Here is a 19,692-nt window from a genome sequence, read left to right as displayed (position 1 = left end):
TTCCACATCAACCACAACTTGTACTGTTATTTTTGGTAAATCTTATTTAATAAATTATTTGCTGCTCCTCTTCATAAAATAAAAGTAATCCAAAGAATTCTGTGTTCTTTTATTTTATTTTAAAGTTTTAATAGAATGCACTGCTGCCATGGTCAAAATTAATGTATTCAAGGTAGGTCAGACATATTTTACATTCTGTTGAGTGGGTTTAGAATTCCAGATTGAATTAATGAATTGAAATACTTCATTCATGACAAGGAATTTGATTTACTACCTGTCATGTTTATTCTTGGAGAAAATAGAGTAGATTAAATTCAGAAGTTCAGATTTCTAATGTGGATAGAGCATAAGTATTCTAATTAGTTTTCTGTGATATTTCTAAACAAGTAAGACACTATACTCAACTTACATTATTTCTGCTGCAAAAATAGTTAGAAATTTAGTTAGTATAATAACTCATGTTAGAAAAAAGAATATTGGTCCAGCAGCTTGAACTACTCAGTGCAGCAAATACTAATAAAGAATATTGTACCAAAGGGACAGAGTGAGAAAGCATTAGGAAAGACGAAGCCAGGCAGCAGCAAGCAATTGTCCTTCCCCTTCCACAAATCCACACGCAGTGGATGCTGTGGCAGGGAAAGAAAGGAAAGGAACTACCTATTTCAATGGATTACCAGTGGCCCAGCCTCCAAGAAAGGGAGCAGCAGCAGCAACAGTAGTAACTAACAGAGCTTATACTGTAGGTTTTTTGTGGGGTTTTTTTTGTAGTTTTTTACAAAAGCTCGCTTGGGAAACAGCTGTGCTTTTATGCTGATACAGCTAGATCAGACTAAGTAGTTCAGATGAAATTCCTCTTTACTCAGCTGCTGAAGCTTATTATTATGACATTTGTCATTTCATCCTAGTTCAGGAAAGAAAGAGAAACTATTCACTGAATTTCCATAGAGTAACCAAACAACTCCACTAACTTCTGTTTTTGTCAAATTTCAGGTCTCAGCAGACCATAGTTTTTATTACTGTTTTATCAACAAAACTGTGGACTTCGGAGTATGTTAAAATGGTCTTCTTCAGCAAAACATCAAGACAAACCTAGTCTTCTGAACATGCACTACTGTCCATCTTCACCAGTACAGTCTCTGCAGCACACCAGTGATATAGCTAATAACTGATCTGAGCACTGATGGCAATCTTTTCTGTTCTCTACCTGTAGTACCACGAAACCTAATTGCCAGAGACATGCTTTACTGTACTTAAATGTTGGCTCACTAGGAGGCCTCTAAACAAAATTATCTATGCTGAGATGAAGGGGCTGTCATATCAGATGATGCGATAGTCCTATCTGGCTGCAAACTTTATAAAATGTAACACTCAAACTATAAAAACAGTTCCAGTTAGGCTGTTAGCATTATAAACAGAAGTTCAGCTCATAGCTAGCATCCTTTTTGTGCTAGAGGAAAACATGAACTGCTAAGTACATACACTGCAAAACTTGAGCAACAGCCATGATTAGTCTGAAGCCTTGCAGACAATGCTTGGACCTTAGACAGTTTTCTGTGATGTTGCATCCTGTAACTGTTTTGTGCTGTGAAAAACTGGAAAATCACAACACCTGTGGCGTTAGAATTGGCCAACAACCAGGAAAATAGCCCGAGTTTAGCGCAATAGGCAGAATAGTAATTGGGATTTGTCATTTGGGAGAACATCAGTCACAGACATCAGTTATATGTTGCAGAGCTATACAGAAAGTAAAAATATCATACATTCATTGTAATTCTCAGCCTAAGATACTAAGAGGTCACAGCTTTGAATCTCACATGCACTGTTTTGCTCTAAGAATAAACAGGACATTAAACCAAAACAAAGTATCAGCATAAGCCGTTGTTGAATAAATTTGCATAGCTACCCAGCTGGTGGTTTCTGGAATGTGGTGTAATATGGACAGAATTTCTATGTTCACAGCTTTAATTTTCTGAATGACTAAAATGAAATATTTCCAATTAAGGACATCTGAAGAAAAGCACAGCTCAAACTATGTTATCCTTGTAATGAAACATGAAAAATGCTTAGGAAACAAATATTTTTTTCATCATTATTTGAGCTTTATACAATATACAGTCTAACTCACATGTACCCTCAACGCTGATTGGAAATAACTTACTAAGTACGCCAATGTTATCAACCTTCCATTCAGATTTTCTTGTTATTATAAGTCTAATAAATAGTGCAGGAGAGAATGGAAACAGATGAAGTCTGTGGCTTTAAATCAGAATTCACAGTGGTAAGAAATCCCATTGCATTATTTAATCTTCCACCCTTCCATATAGCAAATGTTACCCTCTGTGACACTGAATACCTAAGCAATATTAAAAGAAGAGTTAAATAGTTTATATTAACTCAAATTACTCCTTTCTGAAATTAGTTCTGATGCAGGCATTATAATCTTTGGACTTTTTTTTAATAGATCTTCACAGCTAATTTAGTATGTTTTCTGCAGCGCCACTCCCACACACTGGAAGAATAGCTAAGAAAATCAAGCTTCAGGGACTGACAAAATCAGGCATTAAGAATAGGAAAGAAAAACACTGCTTTAGTTTTCTGAAGTATTAGAAAGAAGAAGTAAAACTATGTATTACAGACAAACTCAAGTAATAAAATTCAGATTTAAACTGAAACTTTCCACAGCCCTTCACACAATCACCTGTTACTACAAAAAGGATTTATAGAAAAATTATTATGAGTCTTTCTGTTAGAAAATTGATTGTGAAATTTAAGAAATATTTGCGTCTCATACATTGTCTTAGAAGTGATAGGCTTGATAATTACTTCTGCAAGCAAGCGTTGTTGAAGAAGCACAAAGATGCAAGTTTCTACTCATGCTAACTTCAGTCTAGACACACCTCTGAGAAAAGGAAGGAATCAGAGGTCTTGTGATAATTTGAAAACCTTTCACATTTCCTAAGAGTAAGTGTTAGAGGAAGATAAAAAATTTTGATGCTAAGGCTATTAGACTAGAATAGTAAGGAAAAAAAAAGCATGATTGAATACTGAGACCATCAGTTTATTCTTAGACAACAAAGAAGTAGTAAAAGCAGTAACTACTTCTGAAGATACCAAAGGAGTTTAAGCTTATTAGAAAGTTATATAAAGTTAGAACATAAAGACAATGTCAAGATTATTTGAATATATTAAACTAGCTAGAGAAGTATAGAATTACTGTGTTAGAATGGCAGGCTGTCCATTCCACACAGGTGGTCTGTGTATTCAGGATCATATGTTAGAACTGATGTCAAGTGTCCACGTAATGCAAGATGATACAGAGTAGGTTAAGAGCAGATGCTGTAACGCAAGCTCTTTATCCTCACGTGTTTTTTGGGAAAGGTACAAAGAACAAGATTGCACATGACTATAGGTAATGGGAAAAAGCAGATAGACTCCAGTCTGGGGACCAGACACTGGCAAAAGTTATCCTTTTACACCATTAGGCTTGTCTATTCCTAGTAGAAGACAACTTTGGATATCAAAGCAAGGTACTTGTTTTGATAGCCAACAGTTATACTCTGCATCAAGTATTCCATAAAGTAACTATTATTTTAGTGCGAATGCACTAGGCATAGAAGCTGTACTTTTTCTGAGGTCCAAACAGAAAGCTCTGTCATCACCAATTCGTTGTTCAGAGATACCTAAATTAAATATATCTGGCTGCCCTAGCTCACAAAATTTATTGCAGAACCCAGGCAAGCTTACAGAAACTCTCTTCTGTTTCATAAGACAACTCTGCTTTAATTGTTTAGGAATACATAGAGTATGACATTTCCAAGTGATTCTAAAAACTCAGAAAAAACTGCAAGTTCATACATTGAGGCTAAGCAAGAGAATATTATCTTTTCACCACACTCTTTTAATAACAACTGTGCAATTAATATTTGTAAAATAGTAAAAAGTGCCTAGATTTAAAGAACTTTTACTCCTGCCACTGTTCAAACAATTTCATTACCCCTTTTCTCTATGAACTCTTTCCATACTAAGTCCATACTAACATTGCAGGGGGTCATGGTGATCAATGATCACACAAACACAAACTCATCTAACTCCATCATGTCAATTCTCCTAAGAAATTCATCAATGCTACAAACTACTGACCTTACCCTAAACCCATCTGATTGCAGGCCAGTTGGCTCAAATTTTCTTGCCACTCATCAGCACAAACATGGTAATCAGTAGCTGACCTGTGAATTGTCAGGAACATCAAGGAATTCATGTTTTTAGACAGGGTAACTGCAAATAAAAAGAAAAATAACTTGACTATTATTTCACATGGTTGGTTTTACATATGGTGCACCGAAAACATATAACTTCAGTCAAAAGTGTCTTCCACTCATGGAAAATGCTGACACTTTTGCTCATTGTCCATTCTCAGTAGATGCTTAATTTCAAAATGGAGGCAACCATGGCTATGAAAATCTTGGTAACATTGAAAAACTTGAGACAGCAAACAACAAAGACATCTTGAGGACTGTTCACACATGTTTCTGATAGCCTTAATCTTGTTAAATGGTATTTTACTCCTCAAATAGTCCAGCTGAAATCACTTAGGTAATTTATGGGAGGAATGCTGCTTGACAGGAGTGATAACATCATTTGATTCTCAATAGTATGCATTGTTCCTGTCAGAACAATGTCTGTGTGTGATTAGCAACAGAAAAATCAACTGCTGCTTACAAGAAAGAGTATGACCATTACTTCTCTGTTAATCCATATATAAAAGTGTGTAAACTGCTTTTATAACACATAAAAGCTTCTCAAAATGGCCCCAAATGAGCCAATAGAAATGTACATCCCTCTCGTGACTCTAGGCTCCTGGATAAGAGGGAGGCTTTGTGTGCAATGTTTCCCAAAATACATACTGGTTTTTTTTTTAAACTATTCTTCTCACTTTTGTTTGGATAGTACTAATCTTAACATAAACAGCCATTAAGCATTTTTCCTATATGCTGAAGGTGCTTTTGATTCTCTCCCCATAAAAACATGTATTCATCTTTGATTACTGCTTTTCAAATATGCATTTCTAGAACATTTCATCCCTGTTGCACAGGTTTTACTAAATATTGTTGTTTACTTATGCTTATACAATATTAAATGTTTATACAATCTACTTCAATATGAATATAAAATATTTGCTTCTATGAGCCATGAAACATCTTTTTTTCTACATTTGAATAACTTACAAAGCATCTCAAAACTTAGCAATATAAAATCCTTTCATGTACAGAAATACATTTTGACTCAGTAAAATATCAGAGTAGGATATACCACTGCTTTCCAACCTGCTTCTTTTCAGTACGATTTTTATGAAATCCATCTTCATTTTTATTTAAAGAGTAATGCTTTGTGAGTTCTACTTTAATAATACACAGAAGCATGAGGCTCATTCTGAGTATGGACAGCATTAGCAGATTCCGTCATTCTGCAGGTCCGTACCCAGTGCAATGTGGAGCTACTAGAACTATCTTCCTCTTCTAAGCTCTGAACCCGCACCACCGTGGCCAGTGGGGATTTCACACTAAATTCCATGAGTACAGAACTGGGGCTTAGAAGTTTTGCCTAGATAAATTCTATACCCGAGTGTCTTCCTACTCTCCACACTGCCCACAAGTTTCCAGATTTTATACATCATCTAGAATTTCCTTGCCACTTTTGTATCTTTGATGCTTCCCACTGAGCCTTTCCTTTCTCTTTTGCCTACTTTCTCTCCTGCTTTCCCAGCCTCAGCCCAGCCTCCTTTCAGAAACAAAGGGAGCAACTCTCCACCACTGCAACTGTATTCTACATCAAATCACCATTGATTATTACCATTAATTTTGCCATTACCCAAACATCACTTCCAGGCAGAGTGCACCAAGGGGGAAACTTACCACAGTTCCATTCATCTGAGCTGTCACTGCAATCTACTTGTCCATCACACCAGAGCTCACGTGGCACACATTCATGGTTGGCACATTCAAGTTCATCCTCCTCACAAAAGGCTGCAAGGACAAAAACATGTTTGACTCTGAGAAAGAAACGATCAACATAAAATGTACACTGAGACTGAAAAAGGTGAAGGAGGAAGAAGGTAGGCACAGGTCAAATTTATGGAGCAGTGAGACAGACTTGCAACAAAATTCATGAAGGACACCACTGAGGTAGAAGGTGGTTGCTGCCACTCGGTCACAGAGGGCACCACAAGCCAAAAGGAAGGAAGGGCTTCTGAACATGGCAAGATCTGTGGTGTATGCGCCAGTCTATCTTCTTTATTCAACATCATTTGTGGTCTTGTCATATGAAACCTAGGCTCTCACACAAGCCTTAACCCAAAATGTGTTCCTTGCCTTTTAGGAGACTGCTCCAAATCTGTTTATTTCTTTGTGTTCTTCAAAAAAATTATATTTTCCTGTAACACATATATTTTATTTCAGCCACAGCAAGTTCTATGTTTCTTTTTTGGATCCTCTTTTGCTATTTAAAATCATGGAATTATTATTTATCCTGGAGTTGCGGAACTGATGTACAGAGAGACTTGCTTCAGGTTACGGTACGCTGCTAGTTTGTAAGGAACCATGAGAACTTCCAATTCGCAAGAGATTTTAAGTTTGCCCCCAACCATAACAAAAATCCCCCAAAAGGCAGGTGTATAGCATTACAGCACCTTCCTCATTAACACATTTCTCTTCCAGCTTTTCTATAAATCTCATCATTAAGGAGTTCTGGGGGTCAGGGAAGAAAGTGCTTGAGAAAAGTTGCATTCAGCTGTGCCTATATTTGGCTGTTGTATACTGTCTATATTGCCATACAAGCTAAGCATTTATTTGCAACACTAGTGGAAAGAATGAACTCCACAGTGAAAATTACATAGAAATAGAAGGCAGTGCTGCCTTCTGTGACATAAGTGATCATTTTGGCTCTGGAAGAAAGCATGAAAAATTAGAAAAAGCTCTCTCATTCTGCCCTCCAGAGAGAGTATATTTCAAAAGCTGGAAGTCCTCAACTGAGCAAACTTTGCTGCCATTTTGGACTATTCATGCCCTGACACAAAAGCAGAAAGGAAATACAGTCTGATAATTAAGAGACCAGGCTAACCTAAGACCTCAGAGAATCTTTTCTCTGCCGTGACCTTATTGTGTGATCATGAGTGAATCACTCACTTTCTCTGTGCTCCAGCTTGTGAGAACAGCGTATTAAAAACTGTGATGCTCTATTTAAGTCACAGGAGACATATATGCTGTGCAGCTTAAGTCTTACAGCTTTTCTGAGATGACAGAGCTTACTCCTTTGATCTGCAATGATTCTCTCTTTATAGGTCTGAAAGTATCCAGATCTACAGATTTTTTAAAAATTGTCAATTAAAAGCCAGAAAAATTTGAATAGTCATGATATGCTTTCTATAAAAGATAAGTGGTTGTATGTATCCTGGCTGGAATTTGTAGATACCTTTAATACCTTCTTCCTTCTTTTTTAGGCATGTAGACCCCTTGGAAGACAAACAGTGTAGTCTTCACAGTGAACAGAATATTAAGAAAGGTTCTGCCTTCTCCTAAGGAGAAACATTAGATCCAGTGATATATCTAAGCTGTCAATCATTTTCACAAATACATTCATATGCTCCATATAGCACAGAAAATGTGCCTATTGTCCTGTCTCTGCTAGCAGAACTCCAGAGTCAGAAGCAACTTTTTTAAATTTGTAAAATGTATTTCCTACAACCCCAGCAAAAATGCTGAAATACTGTGACTGCCCAGAGAACTGAAATTCCAGCTCTCAGTCAGCTTTACCAAGCATCTCTTCTTTCTCATGCAGGCTGAGTCTCGGCCAATACGTCTTTTCCAGTTCCTACTCTTGGACACACACCCATGCAACAGGTTTTCTCAAAAGAAGAGAATTCAGAGTACCACTAATATAGTCATGAAAGTAAAGCAAAATTCTCACAGCACCCACTCCTGGCTTCACATGCAGGTGGGAACCCGCAAAGCAGCTGCCATTCACAGGTCCTCCACCTCTTCCCATCCCACCAGCCAGCTGTGTAGTGGAAACAGAACATAGGCATGCTCCAGCTCCAGCTTGCCTATGGGGAAAAGGGGTCTACTACCCAACGTCAGCAGTTTGGCCCAATTCATATACCCATACTGTCATTTTTCATACTAAGTTTCATACCTCTGATACTTTATCACAGTTTAGAAGTAGGAGATGCCAGAGAGGCCACATGGGAAGAAATGTCAAGCAGATGAATCAAAGAAAACAGGGAGACATATGAAAGTTACTGAAGGACAGGACAGAAGGATAGTCAAGTGGAAATGAAGAAAAAATGACCAGTGAGCAGCTATATTTATATGGAATAAAGCTGAGAAAAGCTGGAAAAAGAAGTCAAAGGGCTACAAAAAGTAAAAAGAAAAGACACACAAAGCTGTGAGGAGCAGAAAGAGAGAGAGAGAAAGGGAAAGAGAGAGGGAGTGACCAAAGAGACAGTGAGGATCTAAGAATGTGAGAAGCAGAGGACACAACGTGAGGAAAGAGAGAAACTGGTGCCACAGAAGGACTGAAAAGGAAACTGAGGGAATGACTGAGCTTTTCTGTCTGGAGAGAATCTTTTTATCTCAATTTATTCTGGACTCCAGAATCCCCAAAATGTGTTCAACCCTTTACACATTACAGTAGCTACCAACAATCTGCATAAGCACTTACAGCAGTTCTTTTCATCCATCTTGTCAGGGCAGTCTGGGAAACCATCACAGATCATAGTGTGCTTGATGCACAGCTTCTTCAAAGGACACTCCCAAAGACCTCTTTCTCTACAGCCTGGAGACAGAGAAGCACAGTTCTGAAATACTTGCATGCAATATCAAATGTCAACAGCTTTTTTTCTTCCTTATCAACCCTAAATTTTCAAAATATTTTGAGATGTAATTTAAGAGTTACTAAGAACTAACTGGGAAACGGAATTAAGACTGTCACAATGCAAACTTGTTCAAATGGATAAAATACAATAATACTTTGCAATACTTCATTGCTTTTTAAGAAATGATCTATATCGTGCCATACATACTGATTTAGGCATTAGCTCAAATACTTATCCATACACAAATACTCTTGAAGTGCATTTACTAGTAATAAACATTTCTAATCCTGAAGTCTGTGGAGTTTCCTTTAAAAGTGTACCATACAGAGCTTTGTTCCTTCAAAATTAAATCCTATAGGAGCATGGAATCTCCATGAAACAACATAAAGATTTTTACTTTCCTGACAGAGTTAATATAGAATCTGATGCAGATCAGAGTGGAAGGTAGGGAGATGCTGTAAGTATTGACCATGAACAAAGTTTTCTTAGTTCCAGTAATCTGAGACCAAACAAGTTTTAAAAGATTACAAGACCATTGGCTGTGTAAATCTTCAAGAGGATATATTATTATGCACAGAATACACTGCATTACTGTCTCTTCAAAGACCTACTAATCAGCAGCACTGATTTGCTAATGCTTCAAGAGGCAATCCTTTAAAAACTGTGTCAAAGTGCTTTGATTATAAAAATCCTGTTAGCCAACTACAGAAAATTAAGAATGGCCTGAGGTATGTTTCATTAAAAAGTTTTCTCGTCTTTTATCCGCAATATTTGCTTTTTACAATTAATAAAGCACCTCACTGTGATATCAGTTTAAGAATGAATTACTTCAACACACTGTCCTGTGCATATGACATTCTGATTTTACTGGAAGCCACAATAATCAACGATAACATAGAGAGTTCTCATGTTCTACTGACCAAAACAGATGTAGTTTTGATTGCCTCATTTGGCCGACAATGCCAGTTTTCATTTTAATCCAAGCTCAAATTCAGGGGACAGCCCTCACGCAAACACACAAAAATAACTTGGGTATATGCTCACATACTGCCTTTGAAGCAGCACCTCTGTTTCCCCAGATCTGGAACTAAAGCAGCATATCAGTGGTAAATTACCAAAATGATACATTGTTTCTAAGAAGTATTATTTCAGAACTGAATTTTTTATAAACATGAACCAGAGAATCACTGCTAGCTCATATGACTATGGGAAAACTAGTTGGGTTTTAATCAAAACAGGATGTGTAAAGTGCTTGATTTTGTTTAGATTCAACAAGCCATGTAAAAAAATTTTATGCACACAGAGAAATAAATAGCCTTCCTAAGAAGGCAGGAAGCGTTGGAGGACAATGAGTAACTTTGTGATGGCCAGGAATGAGGCATTACTGATTTATTCTCTTTTTCAGCCACTTAGTACCAAAACAGAGACCGTTTTTAATAAAAAGACAATTGCAAGGACAAACTCATAAAAGCCATGTTACCATCATTGATATTAGGTTTAGCTCATGTTATATACTTATTTCTTTTCAACCTAAGACTAATGTTTAGGGTAGAGGTGCCAAAAGCTTAAAGACGATTTTGTGATATTCCTGTCTGCTTATCTTTAGTAGATTTCCTATAAAGATAGAAAAGTCCAGGCTGCGGCAGGGATGTGCAATTTACATCTCCCTAGAGAGATGTAAAGAAGAGGTTTAAGCTATTTACCCAATTCTAGACCTCAGTTTCTGCTTCCTGGAAGCATGGTGATTAGCGTTTCTGGAAATATTTTAACAGCAGTGGATCTCTTTCTAACATAAGAGTTAGGCTTATTTGAGCATGAAAAAGAATTTCTTTGGGGTTTGGTGTAAACCTCTGAAGCTAATCAAAGAATTTTCTCACTAATTTTCTCACTTAACACCATTTTCCAGTGTTCCTTCTTGAAAACAATTGTGATAACTATTAACAAAAAATTAATAGAAATGAAATAAAACCTTTATCTAATAAAGAAGAAAGAGAATGTCAGTCATGTTAGGAGCTTGATATAAGAACAAAATAAAAAAGATTTAAAAAAATCTAATTTATGAACCATTGCAATTTGTTAGCTAAAGTGTTAGCAATTAATTAATTATGCTTTTTCCCTTCATTACATTTCATAGCATTTTATTGTGGGGTGTTCCATGGCTCTCCAAACCCTGAGTGCAATAGGGACACAGTCACAACTCCCCAGGAAAAATTCACTACACAGATTTCCGTGTTCAAATATACTGTTTTGTTGGTAGAAGGCCAGTTACCATTTGGGGGCGTTTCTATTCCTCCCCAAATATTTTTATGACATAGACTTTTAAATTAAAGACAATGAAATGAAAGTGAACACAGAGATCAGAAAACTTATCCTTACATTACTCTTGTCTCAAAAATACGTTTTGACAAGAGATAGGGATTAATGTATGATCTTACCTTCATTCTCCTTCTAAATATGAACTGAGTTATCATTTGCTATTCACAAATACATTCCCCAGGAAATTATTATTAAGTCCTTAACAGTAAGACCAACACATTTTTATATCAGCTAAAATACTACAGTCAGATCTCAGAAAGCAGAGAATGACAATATTGTTTTATAATGTTATATCCTCAATTCCTTTAATAACCTTCTATGACCATCTTCTGCTCTCTGCCAGAAGCACTCTGGTTCAGCAGACAATAAATTTATACGATCAATTACAATCAAGCATATTTAATGCCACAAACTCTCTTCACTTCCCTCATGATGATAATTTTCAGAAATTAATTTCCTCAGACTCTCCCAAAATGCACTCCAAAGTCTCACATTCAAAACTCTGGGTCAAATTTTCTCCACATATTCTAGTCTAAATGGCACAGAGACCATGTGAAAGCATGGGAAGGGATTCCAAAAGGGAGAAGACAGTGGGTGCCAAGCACAGCTCGGCTTTGCACGGGCAGAATATACTTTAGTCCCTTTGGAGTGTTCTAGCTTACCTTTTTGGCCAGAGTACCTCGAGCATCCAAAGGCTGTATTCTAACAGAAATAGATTTGGTCATCCCAATAGAAGCATCCTTGTCATTTAAGTCACTTCAAATACAATCTTTTTTTAATTTAAATACTGACTGTTATTTAATGGCATGAAAACTATTTCAAAGAATATAATATAATGTAAGCTAGCCATTTATACAAGGAAAGATCAACAAGTTTTGATTTTGTCCTGCACACATGAGATATGAATGAGTCAGAGACAGTTACTTCTGCAGCTTTACAAGGACTGGCTGTTCTTCCGTAACAGCATTACCCATGGTCAGTGTAATGTCACTCTGACAGCTGTAATTTCCTAGCAGATATAGCCTTTCATATTTATAGAAGCTGATAAGAATTCTGTTGATTGCTACTGACATTCTGTCTAGACCAGAGAGAGAGAGAGAGAGAAAGCAAGAGATCGACTCAAGAAATTAATTTTATGTATCAGAACAATATTTCATATGTTAATGTCTGGGAGTACAAAATTAACCTAAAAGACACATAGCAATTGCTGTTCTCAGGAATTAAGTGGTAACAAAAGTATTTGATGGGGAGGACAATCAAGACAATTGATTCAGAGGTAAAGTGATTATAAACTCTGAAAAGTCACTGTGATCATCAGCTCTGCCTTTCCTTTATAATCTATACAAGAGAATGACCTAGAATTAAATTCCATTTCAATAAGCATATCTTTTTTTCTTTTTTTTTCTTTTTTTTTCTTTTTTTTTAATAAGGAGGAGATGGAATGGGGAAGGAAGAACAAAAAGAATATAATCTTGATTTGAAAATTCCCAAAGGCTGAGAACATATCAGTCCTTCGTGATTTATATATACATCATACCTGTACCTATACAATACCTATACAATAGCCCTTGGCTATTCCAATCATTAAAATAACCTGCTGTTAAAAAAAGCATTTTATAGAGCTGACAAGTTTGAATTTAATCTAGCTTCAGCTTTCAGGTGTTGGTTGGGATTTTGTTTTTGTGCAACTGAGTGGAGAGTCTTTTATTGCCACAATTTTGCTGCCCACAGAAACTGTGCTTCCATCACCTCTTAACCTTCCCCCTGTTAAGCAAAACAGAGCGTGTCCCTTAATCCTACACTGCTGGAGTGTTTTTCAATCCTTTACTCATATTTACATCTCTCCTCTAAATCCTTAGTGATTTACCATTACTCACTAAGGATTTAGAGGTGAGATGTAAACATGAGTAAAGGATTGAAAAACACTAGGGATACCAGGACAACATGTAGATCTCCACAAAGGCTACACTAGAGCCAAATAAGGAAATATTATAAACTCCCTTGTCCTTCTCAAAATTCTCCTGCCAGTATATACAAGGGTATATATGATCACGAGATTTGTTGGTTATTCTGAAACCCAATAATCCTGAAGTTACGAGTCAAGAGTTTCTCTACCTTAAATAAGTTTGTGGTTATCACTTCAGGTGCATACCTGCACCTATGGCTAGAGGTTGACCACTGGGAAAAAAACACGTAACTCTTGACACTTGCAGTACAGAATCCACTTCACTAACACAGACCTTGTGTTAATCCATCAAAATGAAAATGTTGCTGTATATACACTTAAAACTGCATTTACAAATTCAAGATTTAAACTGCCAGGAAGTTAAGTTTCAGCTCAGAAGAAACCTCTACCAGCATCAACAGACAAAAAGAATCAAATCTGTAGTTTTTTTCATCTCAAATACTAAATGAACACACATACACCTGGATTACAGTTAACAGAATCTAATATATTAAATATCATAAATTATGTTAATCAAGAAGAATGCTGGCTAAAGTATTTTTACTGACATGAATCTTAAAAATCACTTTCAAAAATATTTTTCTTACAGGAAAATGGCCTTATCCTTTGAACTGTCACACTATGGTTGAACTAACTGAAGAAAAACAAAACTACTTTTCTGATGCTTCAAATTTCTATTCAAAAAATCTAGCTTGTTGAATTTATTTACCACAGCTTTCCTCATCACTATCATCCTCACAGTCAGCTTGACCATCACATCTTCTGGATGCCAGGACACACCTCCCAGATCGGCACTTGAAGTGACTGGGTGAGCACTCTGTCAATGATAAGGAACAAGAGAAAAACAAAATTCCATAAATTGAAAGCTTAATCATCATGTGGCTATTTATCTGTCACAGTGACTGTTTTGAAAGAGTAAATGACAGGAATAGAAACCATGTGAGATAGTAAACAAGAACTGTGTAGCAGACGAGACTATTCTTAACAATTGCAGTGCAAACGGTGTGAAGCACTGTTTTCCAGAGCTCTCACTCACATGCTTCTCTCTCTCAAGTTTCAAAGTTTTCTGAAATTACGGGCATGTAACATTTACATTGTGGGCACAGATTTTCTAGCTACTTTGCTCACCACTGTGGTGTTATGTGAAGCAGAAAAAGATCATCTGATGTTCTGAACAGAGTATAAGAAATCTCCAGGACAAAAGGTTCTGATTTTAGCAGATTTCTATCTGTTTAAACTAATAAAACCACCTTCAAATGTACAAATCAATCATTACATCACTTCCACTGCATTTTACAGAGTACCATTTTCAGAAGGCTTTATGTGACAATCTGTTTACATGCTTTTGAAAATCCCACCCACTTCTTCACTCTGTATAGCTCAGTGACTTGGATAAACAAACTCCATTACACATTAATTTTTTTTTTCTTCCATCAGAATCTCTCAGATATTTAATACCATGCAGCTCTTTGGGTAAATTTTAGGATTTGATAAACTGTTGTGACAAAAATATCATCAATAAAATTGGAAGCCTGAGAAAATAACATTCTAATGAGAAAAACATGGTGAGCCATACCACCAACTTTTAAGGATAAGTTACTATGAATATAACTAAGTTTATGATACATGCTATCTTAGCACAGCAGTACTCTTGGATTCAGCACTGATTGGAAAGGAAGTTAAGGGGTTCAGCACATTGTAGTTTCTCTGCCAATTATAGTTTAAGTGGGTATATCATCTATTTTTTGCCATCACTAACATTTTAAAGGCTCTCAGAAGCTTAATTTCTTTCGTTACAGATTTTTTTTAAGAAATGTTTATACAATATTTTAAATTTCCCAGGGAATACTGTTTCTAACCAACATTGTTCGGTGATAAGATAATCAACAGGCAACCAATCAGCCTAGCAGTCAGATTCCCTTTAATTAAAGTGAGAATTTCTGAAATTTCTAATTTTAATTAGTGAACAGAATTTAACTCTAGAAACAACGTACTGTAGTCCTCTACAGAGTTGTTTATTTAAAATTTAACCAGGATACGTTATGTGTAAAAAATGAATGATATAGCAACACAGCAAGGAAGGTGAAAGCCATTTATACATGAGAAAATTAAATCGCATTATATTTCTATAACTTGCTACGTTGTTCCAAAAGTTTGGTTTTCCTTTTCTTGCATACTGCTTTCTAATAACAGATAACTCCTTTCCATCATCCCATTGCTATAGGGGGAAATTATCTCCTTGTTTCAGTGTCCCACTACAAAGGATTTTATTATTATGGTATTACATGTTTTATAAAACGACTTTGCTTAAAGAGAGTGCTTACCGCTGTATATGCTTTACTGACTTTTCAGAATGCTTTTCTGTATTTGTCAGCAATACATCTTCACTAAAAGAATTATAAACCAATTAACTTTCACTCACTTCAAGTTCAAAAGACTGTGGAAAGACCTCCATCACCGTGTAGGTGAGTAGGAGGAGAGTAAGAACTGAACATGAGCAGCATTTTGTGGACATTCTAGCACCCATCATCTCACTGTTTTCCCAGCTACTTCACTGACATTTTGACAAGAAAAAGAAACAGCATGTCAGAATCCCCACAGACCTCACATCTGCTCTCCTCTGGCAGAAGGAGAAGTTGCACAGCAGTTCTTTTTATACATACAAAGAATATGCAGAATCATTTAAGGCAATTCCATTCTTTTGTTCTATGTTCACACCCACAATGAGTAGTATTATGGCTGAACTCAAGAAACTGAAATTTGTCAGTTGCTACTGAAGCTGGCTTGGCACAATGCTCTAAAAAACCTTCCCCAAATGAAAACCAAGAGCAAACAACAAGTGGCAAAGACACTAACATCCACAATACTTTTCTCAGAGCTCTCGTGGGGCTCAACTTCTTAATGCTGTCAAAAGTTTACTTCCTGATTAGGAAAGCATTATTATATAATCTAGATAGGTAAAAAAGTGAAGCATAAACATAGGCAAGCAGTAGGTTAGCCACAAATCTCAACTTATTTTCCCACGCTGAGGGTAACTGATCCTTCCTTAGAATAGGAATTTTTTTTACAAAAACTTCCTCTTATCTGAAAATTGTAGATAGCTAAATGCAAGAGGAAATTCTGAGATCTGATTTGGAATCTTTTCCACAACTGGTTGACCACATCAGTATTTAAACTTGCCCTACATGACATACTATAATTTGAAGGGGAAGAATGAAAACAGCCCTCCCGCCCCAAATCAGTGACCTCAGGGAACCTAATTAATCTTTAATTTCCCATTAAATGTATTTATAGGAGTTACCTTCTACATCTTCATCTGGTGTTAGACAAGTTTGGTTGTCTGAGTTCTCGTCTGGAAATTGAGTGCAGTCAGTGTCTTCTGGCCACTGCAGACCTACAATGCCAAGTACAGACTCACAGCGTTCCTTCGACTGCTCACATAAAGTCCTGAGAACACAAAGTGGAGTTGCATAAAACTACTATGGAAAAGCCTTAGGAATTCCCAGTTATTGGAACTTAATAATCCTAGCCAAAGTTAAAGAGGAAGAGCAAGGAAATATATGTTAATCAGATTTCTTTATAAGAAAAAATATATACCAAAAGACATATTGCTGATGTTGATACATGACTTTAAATTACTGTATGCAAGGTATTACCTGACTTATAACGTAATAGACAAACACCACTCCTTACAAACTCCCTCTCCTCTGTAAGAAATGGCAGCAAACCTTTTCTAAGAAGCACTGCCTTTTGTCCTTCAGGAAAAAAAGCCAAATACATATTGTACCAATGAAATGCTACCTCTTCTGATAAAGCTACCTCAGAAACCATTGTACTACAGCAGAATAGATAGCATTTGAAGGGCAATGTAGTACAGAAGAAAGTTTTGCCTCTGTCAGATTTCAATGGACATAAGAACAGACAGGCTCTGAATATTTTGAGTGCATTTTCAGACACTCACAGGGGATACAGTAAAGAACAAACCAGGCTAACCCAATCCTGGTCTGGAACCATGGTTCCAGAAAGACAACACATCTTAAACCCGGAAACAAAAGAGCAAAGCACTCTCCAGTGAATTCAATAAAATTATAAGTGTGGACAAAATCAAAGCATAGATCAATCTAGTTTTGAAGGTGTGGTTAGTTACAGCAACAGAAGCCTTTAATGCACCTAGAAAAGGGCAAGAAAATAGTCCTGCTGTTGCATATTCATTTTTTACCATAAGAACAGAAGACTTGCCATGCCAAATCAATTCAGGTGACCTCGATTCAATCCATCCAGATTCAAACCATCTATATATCATATAGATGGTATCATCATTTAGATGATATCATCTATGTATCATAATATCCTGTCTCTCAGAATACTCTGTGTCAAATGTTTCAAATGCATAGAGAGAACATGCATAATAGGAAATTTCCATAACATATTGGGGAAGGATCATTTTAAACAATTAGCAACTACCTATGACCAGAATTGTAGGCTGATATGCCTCTAAATACTATAGTCTTGTATCTGTGGAATTGTGAATCCCTGTTTGTTTCAACTGTCTCTTTTCAGTGAGTTCAGTGGTTATGGTACCAGTCAAAACGCTGCTTTTCATTTTTGTGGGATATTAACTAGACAACGTGGCATTAAGTACCTCAGCATCCTTTCCATCTCTTCCCCCAGACAGAAACATACATTGTTCTTGGCAGGTATTTTCCAAACTGGTCTTAAAAATTCTTCAGTGAGCAAGATTTCATAAACTTCCTTACCAATCATCCTAATACCTCAATATCTATTATTTTCTTAGTATCTGGCCTATATATACTTTAAATCCACTATTTCTTGGTTTAACATTGGTGAACATTTTGAACAATTCATTTCTTTTCTATTTGAAGCTTACCTTTACTATCTGAAAGCTATGATGCCTCTCAATAGTCTTCTCTTGTCTCTAGACTCAGCAACTCATTCAGTCATTCCTTGTAGATCATACTTTCTAAACCTATAATAATTTCGACTCACTGTTGCAAAGAAATGCCCCCTCTGTTCTTATATGTTGAAAAACATTAAATAGGAGGATCTTACCATTTATATATTTTTCAGTTTTCTTCACGTCACTTTGAAATTGACTTTTATCTAATCAACTTTTCCAAATCTTTCTTCTAGGAAGAAATTCTCCTTTCATGGAAGACATTTTATTCCACTCATCATTTTACTTTAATACTTTGACCAATGCACCATTTTACTCCTGTAATCAGCTTCAGGAAACGGAGTGACCAAAACATAGCAAAAAGATCAACTAAAGGATCCTTAGCCTAATTTGAGATAGCAATATATTATTATTATCTTCAATTTTAATGTTGTTTTGGGAGATTACAAGAACAAGGTTAGATCTTTTTCTGCACCAGATGATTCACTGTTGAACTGAGCAGCTGGAATGAAGACCTGAGTACTGCACTACATTGTGACTGTCAGGTCTTTTACTTATCATATATGCTTCAGAAGAAAGTACAAAACATTTAATAGTCTTGCTGAGATGCAGTGAGAAATCTGAAATCTGCTCAGCATCTCACAGATTCAATCCATAGTTAAGATCATGTGTAATTACAAGAAAATAGAAATTTCTGTGTTTATTCCACATACACTTCATCTATGAAGCTCCATTTGAAGTCAACGGGAACCGAGTACGTACTTAGCTTCAAGGCTCGTTTCATCGGGACTGGACTAATTTTACCAGTGTCTTATCACAGATGAAGAATGCTGTTCAGAATTTGAAAGCGTACTCGATAGATGACTGAATGGCCTGAATAACAGTCACATCTGTTCTTTCAAAAAATCTCTTCATCTGTGCTCCTTACTTTAACAAGCCTCATGGAAGACTTTTATATTTAAAAAATAAATCATGATGATCAAACTAGTAGCAAAAAGATTATGAAAATCTTTACAAGAGGGAGGATATACACATTATATATACACATATGATCATGTATATATATGTATATATACATACATACATACATATATCTTTATATAGAGGGAGAGTAAAATTAAAACCATTGGGTAGTACCACCTAAAATGGAAAGAACAGATCAGTGTGCCAAGTATCAAAAATTCTAATATATCTCTGATAAATGTATTTTATAGCAGATGCAGAATTACAATTTGAATTTGCAATTCCTGGTTGGAAAGTATAATTTGACTTGGAAAGTTTACCACTGGAAAATTTCATAATTACTGGAAAAGACAAGTAAAGCAATACATGCGTCCTGTTTAGCTCAATTAATCACTGCTATCCTTGAACAAGACAATTGTTTTGAAAAGGCAGCAGCAGATTCTTAGAATGTGCTCCGTGTGTGTGCTGTGTGCTCAGACTGCAATATTCTGCCCTCAGGAACTTCCAATTGTACTTAAGTTGATCTAGATTCAGATAAGATAGTTATAAAAGTAGAGCTTTGAATCCCTTCCTTTGCATCTATCCCATATGCAATATTCTAACTTTCCTGTTAGGTTCCTATGTGAGAATTAAGCATTATCTTAGTAAATCTCCCTGCGTCTC

At 36.2% G+C, this 19,692-nt stretch overlaps 1 protein-coding gene across 5 annotated transcripts in view; it reads right to left on the bottom strand.

The window, feature by feature from the left end:
- The window catches only part of CORIN (corin, serine peptidase), a 159,417-nt gene that overhangs the window by 23,344 nt on the left and 116,381 nt on the right, over positions 1–19,692 (bottom strand). For all 5 annotated transcript variants that reach the window (XM_068942966.1, XM_068942970.1, XM_068942969.1 and 2 more), the window contains 5 exons: positions 16,453–16,598; positions 13,861–13,968; positions 8,716–8,829; positions 5,913–6,023; positions 4,146–4,275 (listed from right to left, as the gene is read on the bottom strand). In XM_068942966.1, the coding sequence (XP_068799067.1) occupies positions 4,146–4,275; positions 5,913–6,023; positions 8,716–8,829; positions 13,861–13,968; positions 16,453–16,598 (609 nt within the window). The remainder of the gene's footprint in view (positions 1–4,145; positions 4,276–5,912; positions 6,024–8,715; positions 8,830–13,860; positions 13,969–16,452; positions 16,599–19,692) is intronic.

The sequence above is a fragment of the Struthio camelus genome, chromosome 4 (genome assembly GCF_040807025.1).
Source record: "Struthio camelus isolate bStrCam1 chromosome 4, bStrCam1.hap1, whole genome shotgun sequence".
Classification (NCBI taxonomy): Eukaryota; Metazoa; Chordata; class Aves; order Struthioniformes; family Struthionidae; genus Struthio; species Struthio camelus.
The sequence above is the reverse complement of the archived record's forward strand: the minus strand, read 5'-3'. Positions and strand labels throughout refer to the sequence as shown.